General features: G+C 37.4%; 1 protein-coding gene across 8 annotated transcripts in view; it reads left to right on the top strand.

Annotated features, from left to right (window-relative positions):
- HMBOX1 (homeobox containing 1) overlaps positions 1 to 25,971 on the top strand; it is a 266,541-nt gene that overhangs the window by 136,592 nt on the left and 103,978 nt on the right. For all 8 annotated transcript variants that reach the window (XM_043988731.1, XM_043988733.1, XM_043988732.1 and 5 more), the window contains exon 6: positions 16,131 to 16,241. In XM_043988731.1, the coding sequence (XP_043844666.1) occupies positions 16,131 to 16,241 (111 nt within the window). The remainder of the gene's footprint in view (positions 1 to 16,130; positions 16,242 to 25,971) is intronic.

Below are 25,971 nucleotides of genomic sequence, written 5' to 3'. Positions count from 1 at the left end.
CTTTCCTGATCTTTGAAGTTTCTAGTACCTTTTCCCAAAAATGTATCTTGTGTTTTTATTTTCATCATTTCTACCTTTTGTTTATACATTATTTCCTTCATTAGAATGTAATCTCTTAAAGGGAAGGGATTTTTTTATTGTTTCTTCTTTGTTTTCACACACACATACAGACACAATAACAACAGCAACCTAATAAATGTTTACTAATTACTTACATTTATGAATCCTGAGTATATCTTGATAGATTGATACCCACATATTTTATATTTGACAGTTTTTAATAGGATTTCACGATTTTTTCCTTATATTTTGCTATTGCCATATTTGTTGTTATTTAGTAGTTTTCAGTCATATCTGACTCTTAATAACTCCTTTTGGGGTTTTCTTGGCAGTGATACTAAAGCTGTTTGCATTCTCCTTCTCCAGCTCATTTTAAAGTTGAAAAAACTGAGGCAAAGAGGGTTAATTGACTTGTCTAGAGTCACACAGCTAGTAAGTGTCCAAGGCCAGATTTAAACTCATGAAAATAAATTTTTCTGATTTCAGGCCCAGTGCTCTATCTGCTGTGCCACCTTCTTGCCCTGTTGCCCTACACAGTGTTGATTGGGGGGGGGGGGCAATGAGGGTTAAGTGACTTGCCCAAGGTCACACAGCTAGTAAGTGTCAAGTGTCTGAGGCTGAATTTGAACTCAGGTCCTCCTGAATCCAGGGCTAATGCTTTATCCACTGTGCCACCTAGCTGCCCCTACAATCTTGATTATTGTGATTTTATTTCATAGGCTACTAGTTTCCTGAAGCTTTTCATTTTCTCAGTTGGTTTCTTTTGTTGATTCTCTAAGTAAACTATTGTCACCACAAAATTGGTTCTGAAAATATTCCTCTTAAAAAGAATTACTCACACACACGATGCAATCAAAATTTAAGTAAAAGTTTTTATTATTTGGCACACAGAGGTATGGCTGGGAGAACTCTAAACTTTAATTCCCTGAACAAAGGAGAAGATGACAATTTTATAGAGGAGAAAGGGGGGTGGGAAAGACTGAAAAGTTATAGCAGTTTGGAAAATGATGATGCTAGCTATTTGGATATACGAATAACAAAAATTCCACATTTCTAACTTGAGATTATTGTCACTACCTGGTCCTAATCACATAGCAAACACAACTGGCTCCCAACTAAGCTTATGCTGCAAATTCAAGGCGCCCAGCTTTCTGGGTGTCCCTGACATGTCTGCTTTATTATCTTTGACTAACCATTACCTAGTTAATTAACTGCTTTGCTTTTCCAAGGAAAGAGTCCTCTCTAACTGACAGCAGCAAGCTGATCAACCATATTTCTCCATGGTCAGAGTGTCCCCTTCAGGGCCAGAACATCCCTAATTGGGCCCAGGCCTACCAGGCTGCTACAGTACAAAGGGCACATTTTACCCCATCTTTGCAGTATTTTTGCCTTTAGTTTCTGTCTCTTATCTTAGTGTTATTGAATGAATGATCTTTTTACTTTGCCTAGAACTGGGCAAAATAAGGTTAAAGATCATCAATCAAAACCCAGGGCAATGGGGGCGGTGGATGAGGTTGTTTTCATTTGGGGGAGAAGAGGATACCAGAGTGCAGAAGGCATGACTTAGACATGATTTGGGACAATGTATTTAAAACTATACTAAATCATAACACTGGACCAGAGACAGCAGAAAGTTTATAGAAGTTGGAATGGGAAGAGTAGAAAGAAATAGAGATAGAAACAGCTCTGAGGCACTTTTGAGACCCCTTTAGATCTGTAACTAAATGGGACTCAGGTGACTGGGCCTCATCTATTTTCCAGATGATTGCTCTATGAGTTTTCCATTAGCTGACTGGCAAGTACCTCTGCTTTAGAGTATATAGAACTGGAACAGGGAAGAAGCTGGATGTCAAGGCTCTACTCAGTTTAAGACAAGGCATGCCCTCCCTGTTCTTTCATCAGCGTTAACCTTCCTTCCCTGAAGAACAAAAAACAGACTCAGGCCAGTCAGTCAATAAACATTTATTAAGTGCCTCCTGTGTGCCAGGCACTGTGTTAAGATGTTTCCTTCCCTTAAGAAACATATAATTTGGGGGCGGCTATGTGGTGCAGTGGATAAAGCACCAGCCCTGGATTCAGGAGTTCCTGAGTTCAAATCCGGCCTCAGACACTTGACACTTACTAGCTGTGTGACCCTGGGCAAGTCACTTAACCCCATTGCCCCGTAAAAAAAAAAAAAAAAGAAAGAAACATATAATCTAACAGGGAAGACAGCACACAAAAAGAAACTGAAAAAATCATGGGAGGGAAGAGGAAGAGGAAGGTACCCATTGTCAAGGCATGATGGAGATGTCCAGAATAGTTCAGGGAGGTGGGAAACAGAGATTCTGAGAGGAGCTCTCCACTCTCCAGTCAGTGAGGGGCCCAGAGGCGGAAGGCACTGATGAGAAGTGCCATTTACTTCTAAATCTAGGATTATAGAATCTTAATGCTTTGCTACAATGTTGAACCAAATAACCAATGAGCAGTGTTTAAGCTCTAGAGCATGGGCATAGGGGAGGGCGCAGTAGTTATAGAGGAGAAAAGTAGAAAAGAGAAATGTGACTGTAGAACTTCTGAATTGGGAGATAATAAATTTCAACCTAAAAAAGAATCCCCATCACAATATATCCAAGCAAGATTTTCCAGCTTGTGCCGAAAGCTCTTGATTCAGTAGGAAACTACCTCTTGTGACAGCCTGTTTCTTTTGGGATCCCTCTTATTGTTCGGAAATTTTCCTGACTTCAAGCCTGAACTTGCCTTTTTGCAACTTCCACCCATTGTTCCTCATTTTGCCTTCAAGGGCTAACAGGAAAAGTTCAATCTTTCTTCTGTATGACAACCTGCCATACAATTGAAGACAATTGTCATTTCCCCCTCTGAGCCTTCACTCCTCTTTAGGAAATATTCACAGTTTTTTCAACAGATCTCTGGTCCTTGTTGGCCTTCTCATGATATTCTTTAGCTTTATTGGTATACTTAAAAAAAACACTCAGTGTTTCTTTATTGTTCTCAAATATTTCACACACTTTAAATTTATTTATTCTTCACTTGTTTAGACTATTTATTATATTTATAAACCATTTTCAAACCTTCACCTATGTATAAAGGGGTGTGGTGACACATGTGTATACTTTTTAGTACTACTTAAATACTTGGACAGAATCCTTATGTCGTTGTTCTAGTGGTGAGCTGCTCTCAACTTAGCTAGAAAGGTTTTAGGATGATAAAAATCACTAGGTGGTATATTAAGTGACAATTAAAATAGCAACTAAATAGCTCCCATTTTAGTAGCATCTTATAGTTTAGAAGCACTTTCCTTAGAAAAATCAGTATTTTTTTTTAAATGTGGTATGTACCACTTTTGGGTCTTTTTCCCAAAGAAATCATGGAAAGGGGAAAGGGACCCACATGTACAAAAGTATTTATAGCTGCTCTTTATGTGGTGGCAAGGAATTGGAAGTTGAGGGGATGCCCATCAATTGGGGAATAGCTGGACAAGTTGTGGTATATGAATACAATGGAATACTATTGTGCTATAAGAAACGATGAGCAGGAAACCTGAGAAACCTGGAGGGTCTTGCATGGGCTGATGATGAGTGAGATGAGCAGAACCAGAAGAACATTGTACACAGTATCATCAACATTGAGTGTTGATCTACTGTGATGGACTATATTTTTCTCAACAATGCAATGGTACAGAAGAGTTCCAGGGAACTCATGATAGAAGAGGATCTCCAAATCCAAGGGAAAAAAAAAAAAAGAACTGTGGAGTATGGATGCTGAATGGACCATACTATTTCTTTTGTTTTTGGTGCTGTTGTTTTTTCTATTTTGAGGTTTTTCATCATTGCTCTGATTTTTCTCTTATAACATGACTAACGCAGAAATAGAATTAATGTTATTATATGTGTGTGTGTGTATATATACATATATACACATATACATATACATATACACATACATATACATATAAAACCTATATCAGATTACCTGCTGTCTAGGGGAGGGGGGAGGGAGGGAGAAAAATCTGAAATTGGAAAGCCTGTATAAACAAAAGTTGAGAACTATCTTTACATGTAACGGGAAAAAAATAAAATACTTTATTAATTTTTAAAAATGTGGTATGTACAGTCAGTGTAGGATAGTAAATAGTAAAAGGCTTTACGTTTATCTCTCAATTTTAATTAATTTTCTAGCTTTTTAAAGTGCTAAGTTGAGGAAAACTATTTTTTGGCTGACTCTTAGAATATCAAAACTTTTCATGATTTCAGATGAAGCCAAATTCAATCTAGAAAACATTTAGCAAGATCAATATGGAACCTCCACTGACTCCCTGTCACCTCCAAGATGAAATACAAAATACTCTGGCATTCAAAGCCTTTCATAACCTAACCCGTTTCTACTTTTCCAGTCTTCTTTCACCTTCTTCCCCAACACATACTCTTCAATCCAGTGACACTAGATTCCTGACTGTTTCACAAACAAGAAGATCCAGTCATTTTCTCTGTCTATCCCCTGTGACTGGAACTTTTTCCTTTTCCACTCTGACTACTAACATCCCTGGCTTCCTTTAAGTGCCATGTAAAATGTCGCCTTCTACAGGAAGCTTTCCCTAATCCTTCTTAATTCTAGTGCCTTCCCTCTGTTAATTATTTCCTTCCTGTTTATAGTTTATTTAGTATGTAATGATTTGTATGTTTTCTCCCCTTTTAGACTGTAACCTCCTTGATGGCAAGTACAGTAAAACTGTGTTTCCCCAGCACTTGACACAGTGCCTGGAACATAGTAGATGCTTAATAAATGTTTATTGATTGAATGATGTAGAAAATCAAAGGCATCAATAAAAACTTACTAAAATAAGATACTTTGGTTGAAAGCAGTCACATAAATGATTTCCTAAGTTGAAATTCCCTTTGTGAATATATATATAAAAATATATAAATATGAGGACAGGTTCTCAGCTAACAGAGTTGGAAGAGGGTAAGAGGTTTGAAGAAGGATGAAGAGGCTTCGAGGAGCTGCTGTGGAAATTTGTATAGTTAGTTGATAAAGAACGTACATAGCAGAATGATTGTCTAGCATCAGTGAGGGCCCAGTTGAGGTTATATAACATAAATTTGTAGTGGACACAGTAAGAACAATTGCCTGATTTTAATTCACAACTTTCAGCAGCACATGTTTATCTCTGCTACTCTGCCTCTTTCCTTTCCTCCTCCAATCTCCTGTAAATGTTCTTTTTGTTTTGGTTTGGTTTGGTGTTTTCGTTTGTTTTTGCAGGGCAGTGAGGGTTAAGTGACTTGCCCAGGGTCACACAGCTAGTAAGTGTCAAATATCTGAGGCCGAATTTGAACACAGGTCCTCCTGAATCCAGGGCCAGTGCTTTATCCACTTCGCCACCTAGCTGCCCCCTAAATGTTCTTTAAAAATAATTTTTAAGGGGCAGCTAGGTGGTACAGCGGTACACTGGCCCTAGATTCAGGAGGACCTGAGTTCAAATTCAGCTTCAGACACTTGACATTTACTAGCTGTGTGACCCTGGGCAAATCACTTAACCCTCATTGCCCTGCAAAAATAATAATAATAATAAAATAAAAAATAAATAATTTTTAGCCTTAGACACTTGACACATACTCGCTGTGTGACCCTGGGCAAGTCACTTAAACCCTCATTGCCCCCACCTAAATAAATAAATAAATAAACAAACAAATAAATAAATTATAAAGGTCGCAAGACTTGTACATTGAACTCCAGGTGGCTATTCTTAATGCATTAGATATAATCATTATTGTAGTTTTTATGATTAATAAATCATTAGGGTTTTGTTTTTGTTTGCCTTTTTAAGTCTTTGGGGATGTGATTACTTAAAAAAAACACCCATCTTTACTTTTGTGCATTATAATTGTAGTTAAGTGGCACTGACTGATATGCAGGTACCATAAGTAATTTCTTAGAAGGGTTTGCGTATTGTTAACTCCTGTGATAGGTGAATAGTTTTTTCAGGAGTACATTATGAGCTTGTAAAACTTGCCAATTCAACAATGAATTTATGTGTTCCTAGAATAGCTATTATGATTCAGGACAAGCATGTGTTTTTCATGCCATTATAGTTTGAAACATGCTTCTTTACATTTAATTGTGAGTGTTATATGATCTTGTATTTCAAAACAGTATCTGTCACTCTGCAATAGCTATTCAATTCCTTGGGAAGAGAAAATATTGAAATATTTCTAGGTATGGGGACTTGTTTTAATGAGGAGAGTTTTGCATAATCTAAAATCTGCCACTGTCACTTAGATGAACTGATTTACTTTGATGGAGCTATTGTATTAATAATCTAGATATTTCCCTCCACTGGTTCATATTTTCTTCCTGTATAATTCTTGTCCAAGTACTGCTGTAAATATACTAGGGACCTTTCTCTAGATTTCTTGAAATTAAGTGGCTACCTTCAAAACATGTAGTGTGGTCATTTGTTATGCCGCTTTCTCTTACAGTATGACTGACCCACCGTCTTTAATAGTCATGCATTTCTGAGATGACATCCATTATACCACTTTTTTCATTTATTTATTAACTGATAACGTTACAGCCGATTTATGCCCACTTTGTTCTCCTGTCTTGCCCCTTGTGGTGGGGGACACAATTCTTTGGAGACTATGATATTCCATGTTTCACTGCTTTTTTTTTTTTTACAAGCATGCAACAAACATTTATTTTATTTTTCCAGTTACATATGTGAATTTGCTATCTAGCTATACTGTCTAAAATATCTAATGAGTGGTCGCCAATAAATTATAAGCTTTAGCAGGAGTTTAGACTTTTAAGCATTTATTAAGGAGCATAAGAATTTGGTGAAGAGAGAAAGAGGCCTAGATTCAGCTATCTATCTCAGGGAGCCCGCATCTCCAGCTCCTCTCCCCTCTGAGGTCCTCGTGAAAGAGAGTGAGAGAGCGAGCCTCACCCCTTCTTCATCCCACAAGCCTCTCGTGAAACCTGGAACATCCCATCCACATACACACACAGCTCCAAGCTAATTGGCTGGTAGCTTTGATAGACAGTACTGATAAGCAAAAGTCACTTCCTGACGCCAAGGAACTGACCTCTCCAAGCCACATGGCTTGCCCTCAGATGCCTTCTCCTCATGGTGGAGCTTTTCTACAGTAACTCTCCAGTAGGTGGCATCACTCCAATTGTTTCAGTCCCCCCTGTGCTTCAAGTGAAGAAACATGATTTCCTTACATGAAGCAAAAACATTATAGATGCTTATGACTAAGTAAGTAAAGGGAATGAAAAGAGAGAAAAAGAAATTGAGCAACACATTGACAAAGGCTAAAGGGGGCACTCCCCTATTAGTAGGTGGACATCACAAGCAGAAAAAACTAGAGGGGGCACTCTCCTTTAGGACATTAGGACAGTGTATACAATGTGGAAAAGAAAAACAGGGAAATGTCCATTTAGGTCTTTGGAAGTCTTTTCTCGGATAATTCTTGGGATGCCCTCTGGGTGTAGTCATGGAATAGAAGGGATGTGTGGATGCTGGTAATCAGCCAGGAAAATTTCCTACAAAATTGAGCTTAACACAACTTTAAAATAGCTTTGTCAATAATCAAATCAAACAATGAGAGTTCTCAAAAACATATCTAAGGGAATTCAGAATCTTAGTTGTTATACATGAAACATATAATAAAACAAAAATTGAAACATTCTCTAAAACTTAATATTACTACAGTCCCCTAAAACTTAATATTACTATAGGTAAATTGAGAAGATAGTTGTGATATAAATTTTTTTTCCTGGACAATGAGGGTTAAGTGACTTGCCCAGGGTCACACAGCTAAGTGTCAAGTGTCTGAGGCCGGATTTGAACTCAGGTCCTCCTGAATCCAGGGCCGGTGCCCTATCCACTGCACCACCTAGCTGCCCCTGTGATATTAATTTTTAAAAATAATTTTTATCTTTGTTTCATCACTTTTTGCATCATCTGCCTAATTATCCTCATTCCATTATGAGAAATTAAAGAATCTAATATAATTGGTAACGGATGTCAAGGCCAAATTCAACACTGTATTTATCATGACACCTGAGATAATTATGGGGGTTACCATAAAAGAACAGAGAAATGATGGGATATGAGCATTCCCACACTTGAGCAATACATACTGTCCATGCAGTAGGCCAGGCTTAAAATAGGTAGATGGGATATATGTCCATGCCACCGAACATATTGGAGGAAACTGAGTCAGACTTAATCAGATGCATGGGATTGAGACGTCCATGGCATCAGGCATATAGGAGGGGGCATAGAAGCCAGGTGTAGAATGAGATGGGTGGGATGAAAACTTCCAGCCGTCTGTAAAATATTGTGGGGACAAATTAAACCAAGAGAAACCAACCTCAATGTTTGTCAAAAAGCCGTTTCCTCAACCATACCTTGACTTCATGCATGTCTCCCCTCATGTGACTGTTCAATGTCTGCTCTTGCATGTATTCCTCTTGTGATCTGATGGCATCCTGGCCAACTGGCATCTGATAACTCAGAATGAAGGCAATTTATGTCTTAAATGATAAACTCCCATAATCCAAGTCTCATATGGATTTAAAAATTGAGGACAATAATGATCACAAAAAATGTGAATGTACCTTGACTCAGAATATAATATACAATTATGCAATAATTCCAAATAATACTTTTTTAAACTAAGTATACAATTACTTTTGTGAAAAATCAGAACATATTTAAATACAGGTTAAAACACAACACAATAGCAGGCAGCTAGATGGCGCGGTGGATAAAGCACTGGCCCTGGATTCAGGAGTACCTGAATTCAAATCCAGCCTCAGACACTTAACACTTACTAGTTGTGTGACCCTGGGCAAGTCACTTAACCCCAATTGCCTCACTCCCCCCAAAAAACACACACACAACACAATCTTAAAAGAATAAAAATCTTTACAAAAATAAGCCCATATTATTGAATTCAAAATGCAGTTGCAATAGCATAAAAGAAACCCTTATGTAACATTTAAACTGACATTTTTAATTAAAAAAATTAATATCTAAAATACCCAAATAGTATATTATTATATTATACAATATATCCCCATTTATGGCAATAATAAATTAGATGACATAAATATAAGAAAAGAAAAAACTTTTGCAAATGTTCCCCTCTTTTTAAAAAAAATAGGCTTATCAAAAATAATACTTCTAGAATCAATTTACACTTGCCATGGCAACCAATTTGCCAGGGAAATGCTTTATAGAGTTTGATCAAATAATCAGTTGGAAAGAAAAAAACAAACAATTTAGAATATGGGAGCACAGGGTAGGTAGGTGGTGCAATGGATAGAGCACCAGCCCTGGATTCAGGAGGACCTGAGTTCAAATGCGGCCTCAGAGACTTGACATTTAGCTGTGTGACCCTGGGCAAGTCACTTAACCCCAATTGCCTCACCCCCCCAAAAAAAAAGTTATAGTAGAATATGGGAGCACAATACTCTCAGAATTATCATTTTATTACGAAATCAAAACCATCTTGCATTGTTTCAAAATAGAGATAAATGAATACAACAAAATACACATGGAAGAATGAATGACAATGAAATTCAAACTAGGGAAATCTAAATGAATATGAACTTAACATTATTAAGAGTATTGCAAAATATAAACTTGATCACATCAATATAAAAAGCCTTTACAAATATTCCTTCCATTTTAAATTAAACTAAGTATAAAACACAATCTCAAAAGCATGAAAATCTCTATGAAGATAAACCCATACTGTTAATTTCAAAATGTAGATGTAATAGCATAGAAATCTTTATGTAACTTCTGAACTTGCATTATTTCTCTGAGTGAATTTAGAACACTTGATTCAGATATCTAAAATCCCCAATACTAATATTAATACCTTGCTGTTTACTTCTACATTTCTGTAAAATATGTACACCTCCATGGCAAAAGAGGTAGACTCTTGAACTATGATGATGAGGCTTGTCTTATACATCTGTATTCAGCTTAAGTGTCTCTTGTTTTTTAATCCCTTTATATTTTCTGTCAGTCCTTTCATAATACAAATGCTTTATAAGGTTACTAATTAAAGACAAAAGCAGGTTAACGAAATTATGAACAAAATGAACATATTTGGGATTTAAAAGATTTTCCTAGGTTGGTTTGGGACAACCATAGCAGGTCGAGTCAGAATCTCAGCTTAGTTGGGGTAGGGCTAAGGTTGTTTGCTCTTCAATTTGGAATTATGCCCAAAGGGCGATAAAGCTGTGCATACCCTTTGACCCAGCAATACCACTTTTGGGTCTTTTTCCCAAAGAGATCATGGAAGGGGGAAAGGGACCCACATGTACAAAAATATTTATAGCTACTCTTTAGGTGGTGGCAAAGAATTGGAAGTTGAGGGGGTACCCATCAATTGGGGAATGGCTGGACAAGTTGTGGTATATGAATACAATGGAATACTATTGTGCTATAAGAAACGATGAGCAGGAGGAGTTCAGAGAAACCTAGAGGGTCTTGCATGGGCTGATGATGAGTGAGATGAGCAGAACTAGAAGAGCATTGTACACAGTAACATCGACATTGAGTGTTGATCTACTGTGATGGACTATATTCTTCTCACCAATGCAATGGCACAGAAGAGTTCCAGGGAACTCGTGATGGAAGAGGATCTCCAAATCCAGAAAAAAAAAAAAGAACTGTGGAGTATAGATGCTGAATGAACCATACTATTTCTTTTGTTTTTGATGCTGTTGGTTTTTTTCTATTTTGAGGTTTTCCATCTTTGCTCTGATTTTTTTTCTTTTATAACATGACTAATGCAGAAATAGGATTAATGTTATTGTGTGTGTGTGTGTGTGTGTGTGTGTGTGTGTGTATATATATATATATATATATAAATAACCTATATCAGATTACCTGCTGTCTAGGGGAGGGGGGAGGGAGGGAGAAATATCTGAAATTGTAAAGCTTATATAAACAAACATTGAGAACTATCTTTATATGTAACGGAAAAAAAATACTTTATTAATTAAAAAAAAAAAAGGTTGTTTGCTCTTGTAACAAAATAGAAACTGGAAAAGCAGGTAGAGAAAAGTGCACATGCTCAAGATCAGGACCTGAGAAAGATCTCTTGACTTCCCTGGCAGGAGGATCAAGGGGCATGGCCATGGGAGGAGGAGGAGAGGGCAGGACCACCTCTCCCACGTGGTGAACAGCCCAGGAGGGTCTAGGACAATTTGAATTAGGCTTGATTTCAAACTCAGGCCTGGGTTCCCCTTCTCCCACCCAGGTCGTTGCCTCCAGGCATGCAAAAGAAGAGACAACACTCAGTGTTAGAATTTGAAAAAAGTTCTGGAGTCAGAGGTTTCTCTGAAAAGGCATAGTTGGGAGAGGGGGGTAATATTTACATTCCCTTGTGTGAGCACCTTGCTTGCTCTTCTAACAAAAACAAAAATAAGAATAGAAAATCCACAAAAACAAAGCACTAACATGATCTTATCCCCCATTTGTCTGGTTAAACAGACTAAAATCATAAACAGGGTACTTAGGGAGTTGAAAAAAAAAAACATTTGAAAATTTAAAGAGAAAACAGCTGGTACTTAGCAGTACTTTAGAGTTTAAGGGGACAGGGTAGGGGAAATTTCTTACCCAACCAGATCAGAAGATCAAAGTTCAGCTTTCCTATTTGTGGTCAGCCATCTGTAAAGTTGCTATCTAGCTATACTGTCTAAAATATCTAATGAGTGGTCGCCAATAAATTATAAGCTTTAGCAGGAGTTTAGACTTCTAAGCATTTATTAAGGAGCTTAAGAATTTGGTGAAGAGAAAAAGAGGCCTAGATTCAGCTATCTATCTCAGGGAGCCCGCATCTCCAGCTCCTCTCCCCTCTGAGGTCCTCGTGAAAGAGAGTGAGAGAGCGAGCCTCACCCCTTCTTTATCCCACAAGCCTCCTCTGAAACTGGGAATATCCCCCCCACACACACACACACACACAGCTCCAAGCTAATTGGCTGGTAGCTTTGATAGACAGTACCCATAAACAAAAGTTACTTCCTGATGCCAAGGAACTGACCTCTCCAAGCTACATGGCTTGCCTTCAGATGCCTTCTCCTCATGGTGCAGTTTTCCTACAGTAACTCTCCAGTAGGTGGCGTCACTCCAATTGTTACAGATAGTTTTCAACATTCATTTTCATAAGATTTAGAGTTCCAAATTTTTCTCCCTCCCTCCCTCTCCCCCCCCTCTACAAGACAGCAACCAGGTTATATATGTACAATTCACAAGTGCTCTTTTTATCAGTTCTTTCTGTGGGGATGGATAGTAAGTTTTGTCATTAATCCCTTGGGATTGTCTTGGATCATTGCATTGCTGAGAGTAGCTAAATCATTCACAATTGTTCATTGAACAATACTGCTCTGCTTACTTCACTATACATCAGTTCATGAGTCTTTCCAGGTTTTTCTGGGATCATCCTGTTTGTCATTTCCTATAGCACAAGACCATTCCACCACAATCATATAGCACAGCTTCTTCAGTCATTCCTCAATTGATGGACATTCCCTTGATTCTCAATTCTTAGCCACCACAAAGAGTTGCTATAAATATTTTTGTACAATTTACATATTTTAATAGTTTTTCACAAAATTCAACAGGTTTCAGGTAATCATGATGAAACAAATATTTAAAGAACATTTAATTTCACAACTGTATAAACATAGTCATACATTGAGATTGGAAAAACCATAGTTAAATATATAAACATTTTTCAACAAGGTGATGTCTCTGCTTTTTAGTATGCTATCCAGATTTGTCATAGCTTTCCTTCCAAAAAGCAAATGTCTTTAAGTTTCATGGCTACAGTCATTGTCTGCAGTGATCTTTGATCCCAAGAATGTATCTTATACTGCTTGCATTTCTTCTCCCTCAATTTGCCAGGACATGAGACCAGTTGCCAAGATTTTTGCCCTTTTTTGGGGAGGTGGGGGTTGGGGAGGATGTTAAGGTTCAAGCCAGCTTTTACATGCTCCTCTTTCACCTTCATCAAGAGGCTTCTTAATTTTTCCTCACTTTCTGCCAGCAAAGTGGTATTGCCTGCATATCTGGATGGTTGATATTTCTTCCAGCAACCTTAATTCCGGCTTCTAATTCATCCAGCCTGGTATTTGATATGGTGTATTCTGCATATAAGTTAAATTTAAAAGGTGATAATATATCTTACATAGCTTTTCCAGTCTTAAACCAATCACTTGTTCCATGTTCAGTCCTAACTCTTGCTTCTTTACCTGCATACTGGTTCTTCAGGAGACAACTAAGATGATCTGGTACTCCTGTCTCTTTGAGGACTTGCCACATTTTGTTGTGATTCATATAGTCAGAGGCTTTAGTGTATCAGTGAAGCAGAAGTCGATGTTTTTGTGAAACTCCCTTGCTTTCTCCATAGTCCAGTGAATGTTTATATATAGACTAGGGTATTTTATGAGTATCAATGCAAATTTTTAAGATAGAATTTTAGCAGTGAGACTATGGCATCATATCACAAACATCATGTTCTATTACCAGGTGAGTTTTAAACCAGGAATAGAGCTTTGGTTCAATATTAGAAAAAGTATGAGGAACAGCTAGGTGGCACAGTGGATAGATAAAGCACTAGCCCTGGATTCAGCAGGACCTGAGTTCAAATGCGACCTCAGACACTTGACACTAGCTGTGTGATCCTGGGCAAGTCACTTAACCCTCATTGCTTTGCCCGTTGCCCCCCCCCCCCAAAAAAAAAATCTGGTTCTAACTCATTCACTAGGGGGCAGCTAGGTGACTCAGAGGATAAAATACCAGCCCTTGATTTAGAAGGACCAGAGTTCAAATCTGGCCTCAGATACTTGACACTTAACTAGCTGTGTGACCCTGGGCAAGTCACATAATTATAACTCAAATATATCCTCTCCAACTTTCATCTTTACCAGTATTTTACCACAATAAATAATAGTAACCTTTCTTGATTTCTTTAACTTATTCCCCTCCATTTTCTCCTTGGTACTATGGACATAAATGGGGAAAACAATCCTTGGTGTTTAAGTGTTACCTTCTCTTATAAAACAAACAAAATAGAAAATAATCTGAAGAGGGAAAGTATATTAAAGATGAGAGGAACCAGCAAAGATTTTACGTGATAGTCATATTAGCTGAACCTTGGAAGAAGTCAAGAATTCTAAGACTTAGTGGGTTAGAGAGAGTACATTTGTGGAAGATGGAATAGCAAGTTGGCCCTTTTGTTTGGAGCATATAGTTTATGAAGGGCAATAATGTGAAATACATTGAAATCTGTAATTTCATAGATTATATAGCTAAGAACAAACTCATTGCCACCCCCGACTCACCCCTTCATTTTACAGATGAGGAAACTGAAGTCAAAGAGTTGAAGTGATTTCCTAGTGATATAGCAAGGACTTGAACACAGGTACATTAGTTCCTAAACCTACTATGTACTTCCTTTCTACCACACTGCTGCTCAGAGCCAGATTAAGAGCTTTACATGCCAAGATGAGTACACATTTTCCCCTGAAAGAATAAGTTAGATTTTTTTCTGAAGATTTTTGAGCAAAAGAGTCATATAATTAGACTTGTACTTTAGGAAGATTATTTTGGCAGCTGTTTGAAGAGTGGTTTGGACTGGAAGGAGGGAAGCATTAGGAAGGTATTGTAATAGTCCAAACAAGATACCACGTTATGCTTATATGAGTACAAAGAAGGGATTGTATAAGGGAGATGTTTTAGAGGTAGAATTAATAAGATTTTGGTTACTTATTTTCATATGGGAGCAAAGGAAAGAGGGAAAAGTGTGGGGACATTTTCGAGGGTTTGAACCTAGATGACTAGAAAAATGATGATGGTTTTAATAGAACTGAGGAAGTTTTTAGCATGGGTTCATTTTAGGGATTAGATGATGAGTTCTATAATATGAATTATATCTTAAAATATAGGAGAGGTAGCATGGCATAGTGATTAGAGAGCTGGCTTCACAGTTTGATAGATATGGTGCAAATCTTTCCTTTGACTTAGTGGCTGTTTGACCTTGGGCAAGTCATGTAATCTCTCAATTCTTTGCTTTTGGCGTTTCTAACATAATAAGTTGCAGAAAAAATGCCAGCCTGCTTTGGTATAGAGTGTCTTCATATGAAAGTTTCCTATGTCAGTGAAATCACAGGTCCATTCCCTACTTTAGACTTTCAGAAAAACTCATGAACCTAGTTTGGATACTATTTCTTGAAATGACTAATATTGCATTTAGAATTGGAAAGAACACAATTTGAAAGATCAGAGGCCAACCTCCTTATTTTCTAGGCTAGGATACAGGCCCACAGAGCTGAAGGGATTTAACTGAGGGTCACATTATAAATGATGAGTCACATTTGATTTTAGAACCATTGTCTAGCCTTCAGTAATTAATTCTGTGTCTTCCTTTGAACTGTATGTGATTTTTTTTGGGGGGGGGGAGCTAGGCAATGAGGGTTAAGTGACTTGCCCCAGGGTCACACAGCTAGTAAATGTCAGGTGTCTAAGGCCAGATTTGAACTCACATCCTTCTGAATCTAGGGCCAGTGCTTTATCCACTGTGCCACCTCGCTGCCCCTATATGTGATTTTAATACCTAAATAGTGAGGAAGTCATTATTTTTTATGACTTATAGTCTACCTTTAAAAAGGACCCAAATATCAAAAGACTCAGAGAGTCTTAGCTAGAGTGATTTTTTTTCCCCCAGTGAGATTTAGTAGAAAGCTGGATTTACAATCAGAAGACCTGGGTTTGAATCCTGAGTCTCCTCCTCACTATTTCTATAAACTTAAACAAATTACTTTTCCTCTCGGAACCTGACCTTAAAGATAGGGAATTGAACTAAGTGATGACCAAGATTTCATCTAGACTTGAATCCTGTTTTTCTCAGAACTTTTTGTATGACAAAATCTTGTTTTAAACCTGAACACCTCTTCTTCACTCAGCCAGAACCAATAAAAGTTGTAACAACTTATTTTTTTAAAAATTACAGCATCCAAAAAAGGTTATTTGTTTCCCTATGTAGGTATCAGTCAGAGCCGGATTTCCCATTGGCTGTTGCAGCAGGGGTCAGACTTGAGTGAACAGAAGAAAAGGGCATTTTATCGATGGTACCAGCTTGAGAAGACAAACCCTGGTAAATAATTATTCTTTCAGTATGTTTCTTTTGGAACTAATTTGTGTGATTATTTCATGGAATATCTTGTACTGATTTGCTTTCTAAAAGGTAGCTGCATATGTTCTATTTCTCTTTTGGAATGTTGGGAGATGTGGGGGTGGGGGGAGACAGAGACAGTGAGAGACACTAAGAAGAGAGAAAATGGAATTAAAATGTTTGATAAGAATGTATCCAAGTCCTTGTCCTCTATTCTAATTTCTGTATTTCTTCTTCCCCTTCCTTTGCTTTTGTGGTTTTTCAGTATTTTCTACCCACAGTTTTGAGAAAGAATAGTTTGAATTTTGTTTGGTATTAGAAAAAAAAAAGAGATTTTAAAAAAAATTCTCTGTATTGATTTGGGAAGGGGGAAAGGTCCTAAGTTGTACTTTCTTTGGTGTTGAAAAGTTCTAGTGAAGGGGGTTCTCTCAACTTATGCACATCAGCAACTGTTTTATAATTTTTCATCTTAGAGAATTGTTTAGGGCATTGAGTAAAGTGTCAGGTGACTCAGATCTTTCTGCCTCTGCTTTCTATCCACTATTCTAGAGGTGTCAGACTTGCTGCCTCTATCCCTGTGTGTAGGATTAGATTAAAACATAATTGAGGGGCAGCTGGGTGGCGCAGTGGATAGAGCACTGGCCCTGGATTCAGGAGGACCTGAGTTCAAATCCAACCTCAGACACTTGACACTAGCTGTGTGACCCTGGGCAAGTCACTTAACACCAATTGCCTCACCAAAAAAAAACATAATTGAGAAATGTTTTTAAAAGTAAGTGAAACTGGGAGGGGCAGCTAGGTGGCGCAGTGGATAGAGCACTGGCCCTGGAGTCAGGAGTACCTGAATTCAAATCAGGCCTCAGACACTTAACACTTACTAGCTGTGTGACCTTGGGCAAGTCACTTAACCCCAATTGCCTCACTAAAAAAACAAAAACAAAACCAAAAGTAAGTGAAACTGGGGCAGCTAGGTGGCGCAGTGGATAGAGTACTGACCCTGGATTCAGGAGGACCTGAGTTCAAATCCAGCCTCAGACCCTTGACACTAGCTGTGTGACAGTGGGCAAGTCACTTAACTCCAATTGCCTCACCAAAAAAAAAAAAAAGTAAATGAAACTACAGCATAGGTAATTTGTCTTTTTTCTGTGTGGTTTGCAGGGAGATTTCTATGTGGTACTGCTTCACTACTCTCTTTCCCATACCCAGAGGTACACAAATTATAAGATTCCATGACTAGTTCTTTTAAAAACAAAAATAAACAACAAAAACACCCACCATGTTTTGAATAAGGAATGCATTTTGAAGTATTTTGTAATTGGGGTGTGTGTGTGTGTGTTCTCTGCCAATGAATTTATGCTTTTAGTATAATTTCTGCTTGGACATATAGACAGTTCTCTCTTTACATAAATTCACATTATGCACATTTGACTTTATATAACACATATTAACTTTACTGTATAGTACCGTGTGCTCTCTCTGTTCCTGCCCCTCAACTTGGTTCTCTCTAGTCTCCCCCAGTCACCACCACCCCCAAAGAAAAAAACGTTTAAAAAGCCTCTCAAAGTGAAAGCAGAAGAGCAGATGTGCAGAGAGACTGATCCCACTGATACTGCCAATATGGAGAGAGGAGGCCATTGCCTTACTCTTCCCACCTGCCTGTGTATTCCATGTCTGTCTTCTGTCTGTCTGTACTCAGGCATGTCTGTCCCCAGCCCCAACATGTCACCTGTGGCCCCCATATGTCTGACCCTGTGTGTTCTTATTTTTGATTCTGGACAGGCTCCCATGTGGCTATCCCCAAACCCAACATGGTCTTCTTCCTCTTGCTTCCATGTCCCTGGCCTCCATGTGTCCTTGAACTGTATACAAGCCCCTCCCTCCACAATCAAGAGGCCCTTTCCCTTCCCTTCCCTTCCCTTCCCTTCCCTTCCCCATGTCTATGGGCAAACTCATATTATGTAAAAATCGCTTTATGTCAAGGTCTATAGAACAGTTCACTTATGTAAAGTGAGAACTGACTGTAGAAGGTATTTTCTAACATCTAAGGTAAATTCCATAGTGGCTCCAGTGAAGAAACAGTAGTTTGAATCTTTCTTTAAAAGTATAAAAAGTGTTCTCCAAGACTAGAGGTGACCATAAAAAAAATTTTCTCCTTAGTTAATCTTATTCTACCCCTACCATAAGTATAAGGCACACTGTCAATGCATGAATGAAATAAAAAAGCATTACTTCAGCCCCTCGGTTTTATTGATGCCTTTTGATTTTATATCATATTAATTTCCAGATATTTATGTCATATTAATTTCCAGATATCGCTATCTATTCCCCTACTCAAGGAATCTTCTATTGTACCAATTTTTTTTAAAAAGGCAAAGCCAACCGGTAGGTACATTGCTGCATTTATCAATATATGCAGCATTCTACAGCTATAATCTTAACACATTTCCAGGGAAAGGAGAATAGTTTTCTTATCTCTTCCCTACAGTTAAGCTTGGTCATTATAATTCTTTATGTTAGTCATTTTTATATTGTTTTCGCAGTTATGCTGACTACTCTTCCCTTCCTCTTACCCTTAAAAAAGAACAACAGACCACAGTTTTTCTGACTAAGGAACTTTTCTAAGAGAAGATTCAAAGATAAGTGTCAGACAAAGTCAGTCTGTCAAAAAAGCATTTATTAAGTGCTTCCTATGTTCCAAGCACTATGCTAAGCTTTGGAACTATATTATTAGAAAGTTTTCTCTATATTGTGCTGAAATCTACCTTACTATAATTATATAATTCCCATTCTCTAGTTCCAGGTCCTTTTTCTAATTATAAAGTGTATAGGTGGTTAAAAACAAAAGATTACATAATTTTTAATCATACCATTTTTGATAAATTTGATATAAAATATCTGATTCATAAAGCTGGTTATGATATATTCATTTTTTTTTAATTTAATACTCACATTTTTCAATTAGGAGATGCATAGAAAAAAAAGGGGTATGCTTGTTACCAATGGGTTCCCTCTTTTTAAAAAATTAGCTATGCAAAGAACCCAACATTAATTTCTTTCATTACCTTATTCTTCTATCTCCTTCCCTAAATGACTAAAAACATATACAGTATCTTGGAGTTAACCTACCAAGATACAAATAGGAGTTCCATATATAAAACTACAAAGTGCTTCCTGGAAAAAAAGTTAACCTTAAATAATTGGAAAGATATTCATTGTTCATAGATAGGCTGCATCAATATAATAACATTGTTGATTTGCCTTAAATCTATAGATTTAGCTGTATACCAAAATATTATAAGATTCTTTTATAGTTTAAACAAAAATAACCATATATTGCATTTCAAGAAATACTAAGGTTAAGAATTTCAAGAAAAATGAGAAAAAATGAGAATGAGGGGATCCTAGAAGATCTTAAACTATAATAAAAATTAATCATTTTAATTTTTAATTCTGTTTGAAAAATAGAAAAGGAGTAAATAGAACAGAATAAGTAAATCAGATTTATCAGCATTGAACACAATATATGGGAGAAAAGAAGATCAAAGAAGGACTACAAAGAGTAGATGGGATGATGATAATGGAAGACTAGAGAGAAGATAGAACTAGTCAAATCTTTGCCAAAGAAAATAATATTTGAACTGGGTAGACTTGGTTAAGAATGACTAATGGGGGGGGGCAGTTAGGTGGTACAGTGGATAAAGCACTGGACCTGGATTCAGGAGGACCTGAGTTCAAATCCAGCCCCAGATACTTGACACTTACTAGCTGTGTGACCCTGGGCAAGTCACTTAACCCTCATTGCCCCTCAAAAAAAAAATAACTAATAGGAAGTTGAAACCTAAGGTTGTGTAGGAGAGAGCACCACACTACTTGCTATGATTTCAGGTTATCCTGCTCATTTTCTTCCTGAATGATTGAATAAGCATTTTTGAGCAATCCAGAAATGGCCTTACCTAAAGATGCTATTATTCTGATGGGGTAGACAAAACATACAGGGAAGGTAGAGTTAGATATCAGGGGGTGGGAGGAAAGCATTGGTTGAAAATGGCTGGAAAGTGGTGTTTTGGTCTGTTTCCAGGTAATATAAGGTAAAAGCATACCTATCAAAGTCCAGGGTCTCAGAGGAAAAGTCAAGATGATTGCCTTCAGAGTGACTTTTTCTCCCCTTTGATTTTTTAAAAAAATTGTATATTTTTAACATTCTTTTCTTTTTAAATTTTGAATTCCACCCACTCAGAAGGCAAACAATATGATATCAGTTATATGTGTTAAATTATGTAAAACATTTTCATATTAGCCATATTGCAAAAAATCAAGAGAAAATTATACTTCATTATACTTGAAGTTTATCCATTCTCTCTCTGGGGGTAGAGGACATTTTTTTTCATCATCAGTTCTTTGGAAATGTCTTGGGTCACTGTATTGATCAGAATAGCCAAGTCTTTCACAGTTGGTCATCATTAAAACATTTCTGTTATTATGCACAATGAACTCCCAGTTCTTCTCATTTCACTTTGCATCAGTGCATACAGATTTTGCCGCGTTTTTTTTTCTGAAACCACCTCCTTCATTTCTTATAGTACAGTAGAACTCCAATACAACTTGTTCAGCAGTTCCTTAATTGATAAGCATCTCCTCAATTTCCAATTCTTTACCTCAAAAAATAGCTTCTATAAATTTTTTATATAGGTTCTTTTGCTTTTTTAAAAAAATCTCTTTGGGATACAGACCTTGTAGTGGTATTACTGGATTGATCAAAGGGTATACAATTTTATAGCCCTTTAGGTATAGTCCATTTGTTCTCCACAGTGGTTTGGCTCAGTTCACTACTCCATCAGCAATTCATTTATGTACCTATTTTCCCTCATCCCCTCTAGCATTTGTCATTTCTTATATGTGTGAGGTAGTACTACAGAGTTGTTGAATTTGCTTTTCTCTAATCAATAGTGATTGAGAGCACTTTTTCATATCATTATAGATAGCTTTGATTTCTTCTTTAGAAAACTGCCTGTTTGGGGTGGCTAGGTGGTGCAGTGGATTAAGCACTGGCCCTGGATTCAGGAGTACCTGAGTTCAAATTCGGCCTCAGACACTTGACACTTACTAGCTGTGTGACCCTGGGCAAGTCACTTAACCCCCATTGCCCTGCAAAAAACAAAACAAAACAAAACAAAAAACTGCCTGTTTTATATCCTCTGACCATTTATCAATTGGGGAATGGCTCTTATTTTTATAAATTTGACTCAGTTCCCTATATATTTGAAAAATAAAGCCTTTATTAGAGAAATTTGCTCTAAATTTTTTTGATATTATTTAATTATCTGTGATGCCTATTAGCAAACTTCAGAATGTTTTTGCTTGGTTACTACATTATAGAGGGTTTGTCAAACTCCCATTGGCTTTTTCTTATATATTTCTAAATCAAATGTTTAGTGAAATAAAATTGGCTGAGAGATAAAAGCAACTTGTATATAGCACTCAAAGTTAGGACTGGAATTTAGCTACCTTGTATTGGCATCAGAGGAAAACAGATATCATACATTAAAATATAGGGACTATATTCTACTAACTGGAGACTGAACATGGGATAATGGATAGAGGCAGCTAATTTTGGAACCACCAAGGACTTGGTTCATGTTCTGGCTCTGACACATATACTGACTGTGTGACCATGGTACAGGGTACTTAATGTCTCAATGCCCAGACAACTCTCTTAAGACTTTCTGTTTGGGAGTAGGTGCAATTCTTCATTGATTATGGGAGTTTTCCTCACCAGAAGGACCCTAAATTAACAAAATCATTGATCCCATACCTCACCCCCCCCCAAAAAAAAAACAATTCCTCCATCCCATTCATCCAGAGCTTAAGGATTGATTCTTATAGCTGTTTATTTCTTCTTAGATTCAATAAATCTTTGGAACCCCTTATTTGGAAATTCAGAGCTACTAAGAAGCTTCACCCAAAGTAAAATATACCAAGTCTAGAAGACAGAATTCTCAAACATTGTGAAATGTCCATAGTTCTTACAGAAGATTTGTCCTCCTGTGTGATTTTCAAGCCCTACTGCATTGAAAAAGAAAAATAACAACTGCAGGAAAGTGTCACTCTGTATAAAGTCATATGTAGGCAAGACTGGATAGAGTTCTAAAGTGTGAGTCAGGAAGACTGTGACCTCAGATATTTACTAGCTGAGGGACCCTGAGCAAGTCACTTAATTTCTGTTTGTCTCAGTTTCTTCAGCTGTAAGATGAGGATTAAAAACCTTGGTGTTGGGGCAGCTAGGTGGCACAATGGATAGAGCACTGGCCCTGGAGTCAGGAGTACCTGAGTTCAAATCTGGCCTCAGACACTTAACACTTACTAGCTGTGTGACCCTGGGCAAGTCCCTTAACCTCAACTGCCTCACTTAAAAACAAACAAACAAACAAAAAACCTTGGTGTTCATGAGGATTAAATAAGATAATATTTGTAAAGCACTTAGCACAGGGTCTGGCACCTAGTAGGTACTATATAAATACTTATTGCCTTATTTTCCCTTGGTTTTAGCCAAATGCTTTAAAAGCACTTTATAGATAATCATAATCCAGAATCCATAGATGCAAAAGTACACAGGTAGTGTAAACAAAATCATATTTTCCCTCTGAATTACCTAGATAATGATTGGTCTTGACTTTGCCCTGTCTCCAAGCACTTTAATTTGTTGGGGGAATATAACATGCAAAGATTAATAGAAAATATATAAAATAACACAAATTAATGTTTATAGTCCTATTTTATTATGAATGCTACTGCTAAATTGGTTCTGAAAATATTCTTTTTTCAAAGAATTACTCACCCACACAATCCAAATTTAATAATTTAATAAAAGTTTTTATTACTTGGCACATAGAGATATGGCTGGGAGAAGAAGTCTAAACTTCAACTCCCTTAACAAAGGAGAGGGTGATAGTTTTATAGAGGAGAGAAGGGGATGGGAGGAGAGACTTAAGACTAGTGGGATACATGAAGTAATAAATATGTCACATTTTTAACTTGGGATTCTCCCCACCTCGTCCTTTCCAAAGATCTGATAGGTAGACTATTCCTTTCTCTCCTAATTTACCTATGGTATCACCTCTTATGTCTAAATCATGTATCCATTTTGACCTTATTTTAGTATAAGGTGTAAGATGTTGGTCTATGCCTAATTTCTGCCATATTATCTTCCAGTTTTCCCAGCAGTTTTTGTCAAATACTGAGTTCCTATCCCAGAAGCTGGAGTCTTTGGGTTTATCAAGCACTACATTACTAGTGTCCCCACCTGGTCCTAATCACATAGCAAACACGACTGGCTCCCAAATAAGCTCATGCTGTAAATTCAAGGCACCCAGCTTTCTGGGTGGCTTTTTTGTTACCTATTTGACTTACTACTATCTGATTAATTAACTACTTTGCTTTTCCAAGGAAAGAGTAATCTCTAACTAACACCAGCAAGTTGATTAACCATATTTCTCCATGGTCAGAATGTCCCCTTCAGGGCCAGAGCATCCCTAACTGGACCCAGGCCTACCAGGCTGCTACTACATTTATATAACTATTACTAGCAAATATTTCCATTTACAAAGGACAAGAAAAAACCCTGTATAAAAGACTGGCAAAATATGTTTTAAAAACTTAACAAAATAACAATGAGTTTACTCTATTTGTTTCCCCATGTGCACTTATTTTTTGTTTTTTAGTACTAACATGTGGGGAGTTAGGGACTCCTAAGAGGTGACTTCTAGCCCTGAGTAGGGAAGATAATTGAACTAACTGCCCTGTTCTAAGTATTTAAAATATTCTCATGCAAATTGATTTAGCTAATCCTGAAACAAGAATTCCAGAACATCTTTTTATTAAATAATTTTTTCTTATTTAAATTAGACTTTTTTTTTTGGTTCTTTGTCCCATTCTCTCATATCAAGATTTTAAAACTGGTAGAAAGTTATTTTTTATAAGTGTGTAATAGTAGAGGAAGTGCTGCCTGTGAAATCAAGGGAACAGATGACCTGGGTCCAGTTACTAAACCTCCCTAGGCCTTTTTTTTTTTTTTTTAAACTTTAAAACGAGGGAGTTGGTCTAGATGACGTCTGAGTTGAACCAGTCAGTCAGCTGTTTTTTATTAAGCTCCCAGTGGATTTAATTTCCATCTCTATGCCAGTGATTCTCAGATCCACCTTTCCTGCCCACAATGTCTCAGTGTCTTCTGCCTTTCAGACATCTTTAGAGCTTTATGTCCAGTAAATAGCATAAATTAAACATGTCCAAAACAGAATCCCTTGTCTTTCTCCCTAACCCACTTTACCCCTTCCCTGTTACTATAGAGGGCAATACCATCTTCCCAGTCCCACAGTCTAGTAGTTATCCTCAACTCATTCTCACCTCCATATCCAGTTTGTTGCAAAGTCCTTTATAACATCTCTCAAATATGCCTCCTTCTCACTGCCACCATTCTAGTTCAGGCTCCCGTTACCTCGTGCATGCACTGTTGCAACAACCTGATAGTGGGTCTTGTCTACCTCAACTTTCCCACTTTGCTCCATCCTCCATTCAGCCACCAAAGTGGTTTTCTTGAAGCACGGCTCTGACCATGTCACCTCCCCACTCAGTAAACTCCAGTGGCTCCCTATCACCTCCAGGAATAAATACAAAATGTTTAGTTTGGCATTCAGTCAAAGCTTAGCCCTCTTCTACCCTTTAATCTTCTTACACCTTACTCTCCATTGCATACTCTTTAATTCAGTGACAGTGATCTCCTGGCTGTTTCTTGAACAAGGCTCCATTTCTCAGATCTAGGTATTTTCTCTGCCTGTCCCTTGTGCCTAGATTGTTCTTTTTCCTTAGTTCCACTTAATGACTTCCTTGGCTTCTTTTAAGTCCCAAATAAAATCCAGTCTTTTACAGGTAACCTTTTCCAACTCCTCTTAATTCTAGTGTTTTCCTTCTTTTATTTCCTATTTATCTTGTATGTAACTTACTTTGCATATATTAGTTTGTATATTGTCTCCCCCATTATATTGTGAGCTTCTTGAGTGTAGGAACTTTTCTTTTTGCATCCCTAGTGCTTACCAGAATACCTGGAATATAATAGGCACTTAATAAATGTATTTTGGTCAAGTGTCTACTAGGTGCTCCACACTGTTCTAGGATTTAATGATACAAAGACAAAAACTGAAACTGGTCTTAAAATGCTTTATAGACTTTCAGAGTGTTACTGCTAGATGGGTTCTTGAAAACATCCCTCTTTCAAAGAGCTACTCACCCACACAATCCAATCTAAATTTAAGTAAAAGTTTGTATTATTTGGCACACAGAGGCCTGGTCAGGAGAAGCCTAGACTTCAACTCCCAGGGAGGTACAGATTTATGACATGTTCCTTAACCTGATAGCACATACAGGTATGGCTGGGAGAAGAAGTCTAACTGCAGCTCTTGGGGAGGATTGGACAGCCATAGAGTTATGGCTGGGAGAAGAATCCTAGACTTCAACTCCCCGAACAAAAGAGAAGATGACAATTTTATAGAGCGAGGAGGGGGTGGGAGGAGGGACCTAAGACTGAAAAGTTACAACAGCCTGGAAAATGATGATGCTAGCTATTTGGATATACGAATAACAAAAATTCCACATTTCTAACTTGAGATTATTGTCACTACCTGCTCCTAATCACATAGCAAACACAACTGGCTCCCAACTA

Source organism: Dromiciops gliroides, chromosome 2 (assembly GCF_019393635.1).
Source record: "Dromiciops gliroides isolate mDroGli1 chromosome 2, mDroGli1.pri, whole genome shotgun sequence".
NCBI lineage: Eukaryota > Metazoa > Chordata > Mammalia > Microbiotheria > Microbiotheriidae > Dromiciops > Dromiciops gliroides.
The sequence above is the reverse complement of the archived record's forward strand: the minus strand, read 5'-3'. Positions and strand labels throughout refer to the sequence as shown.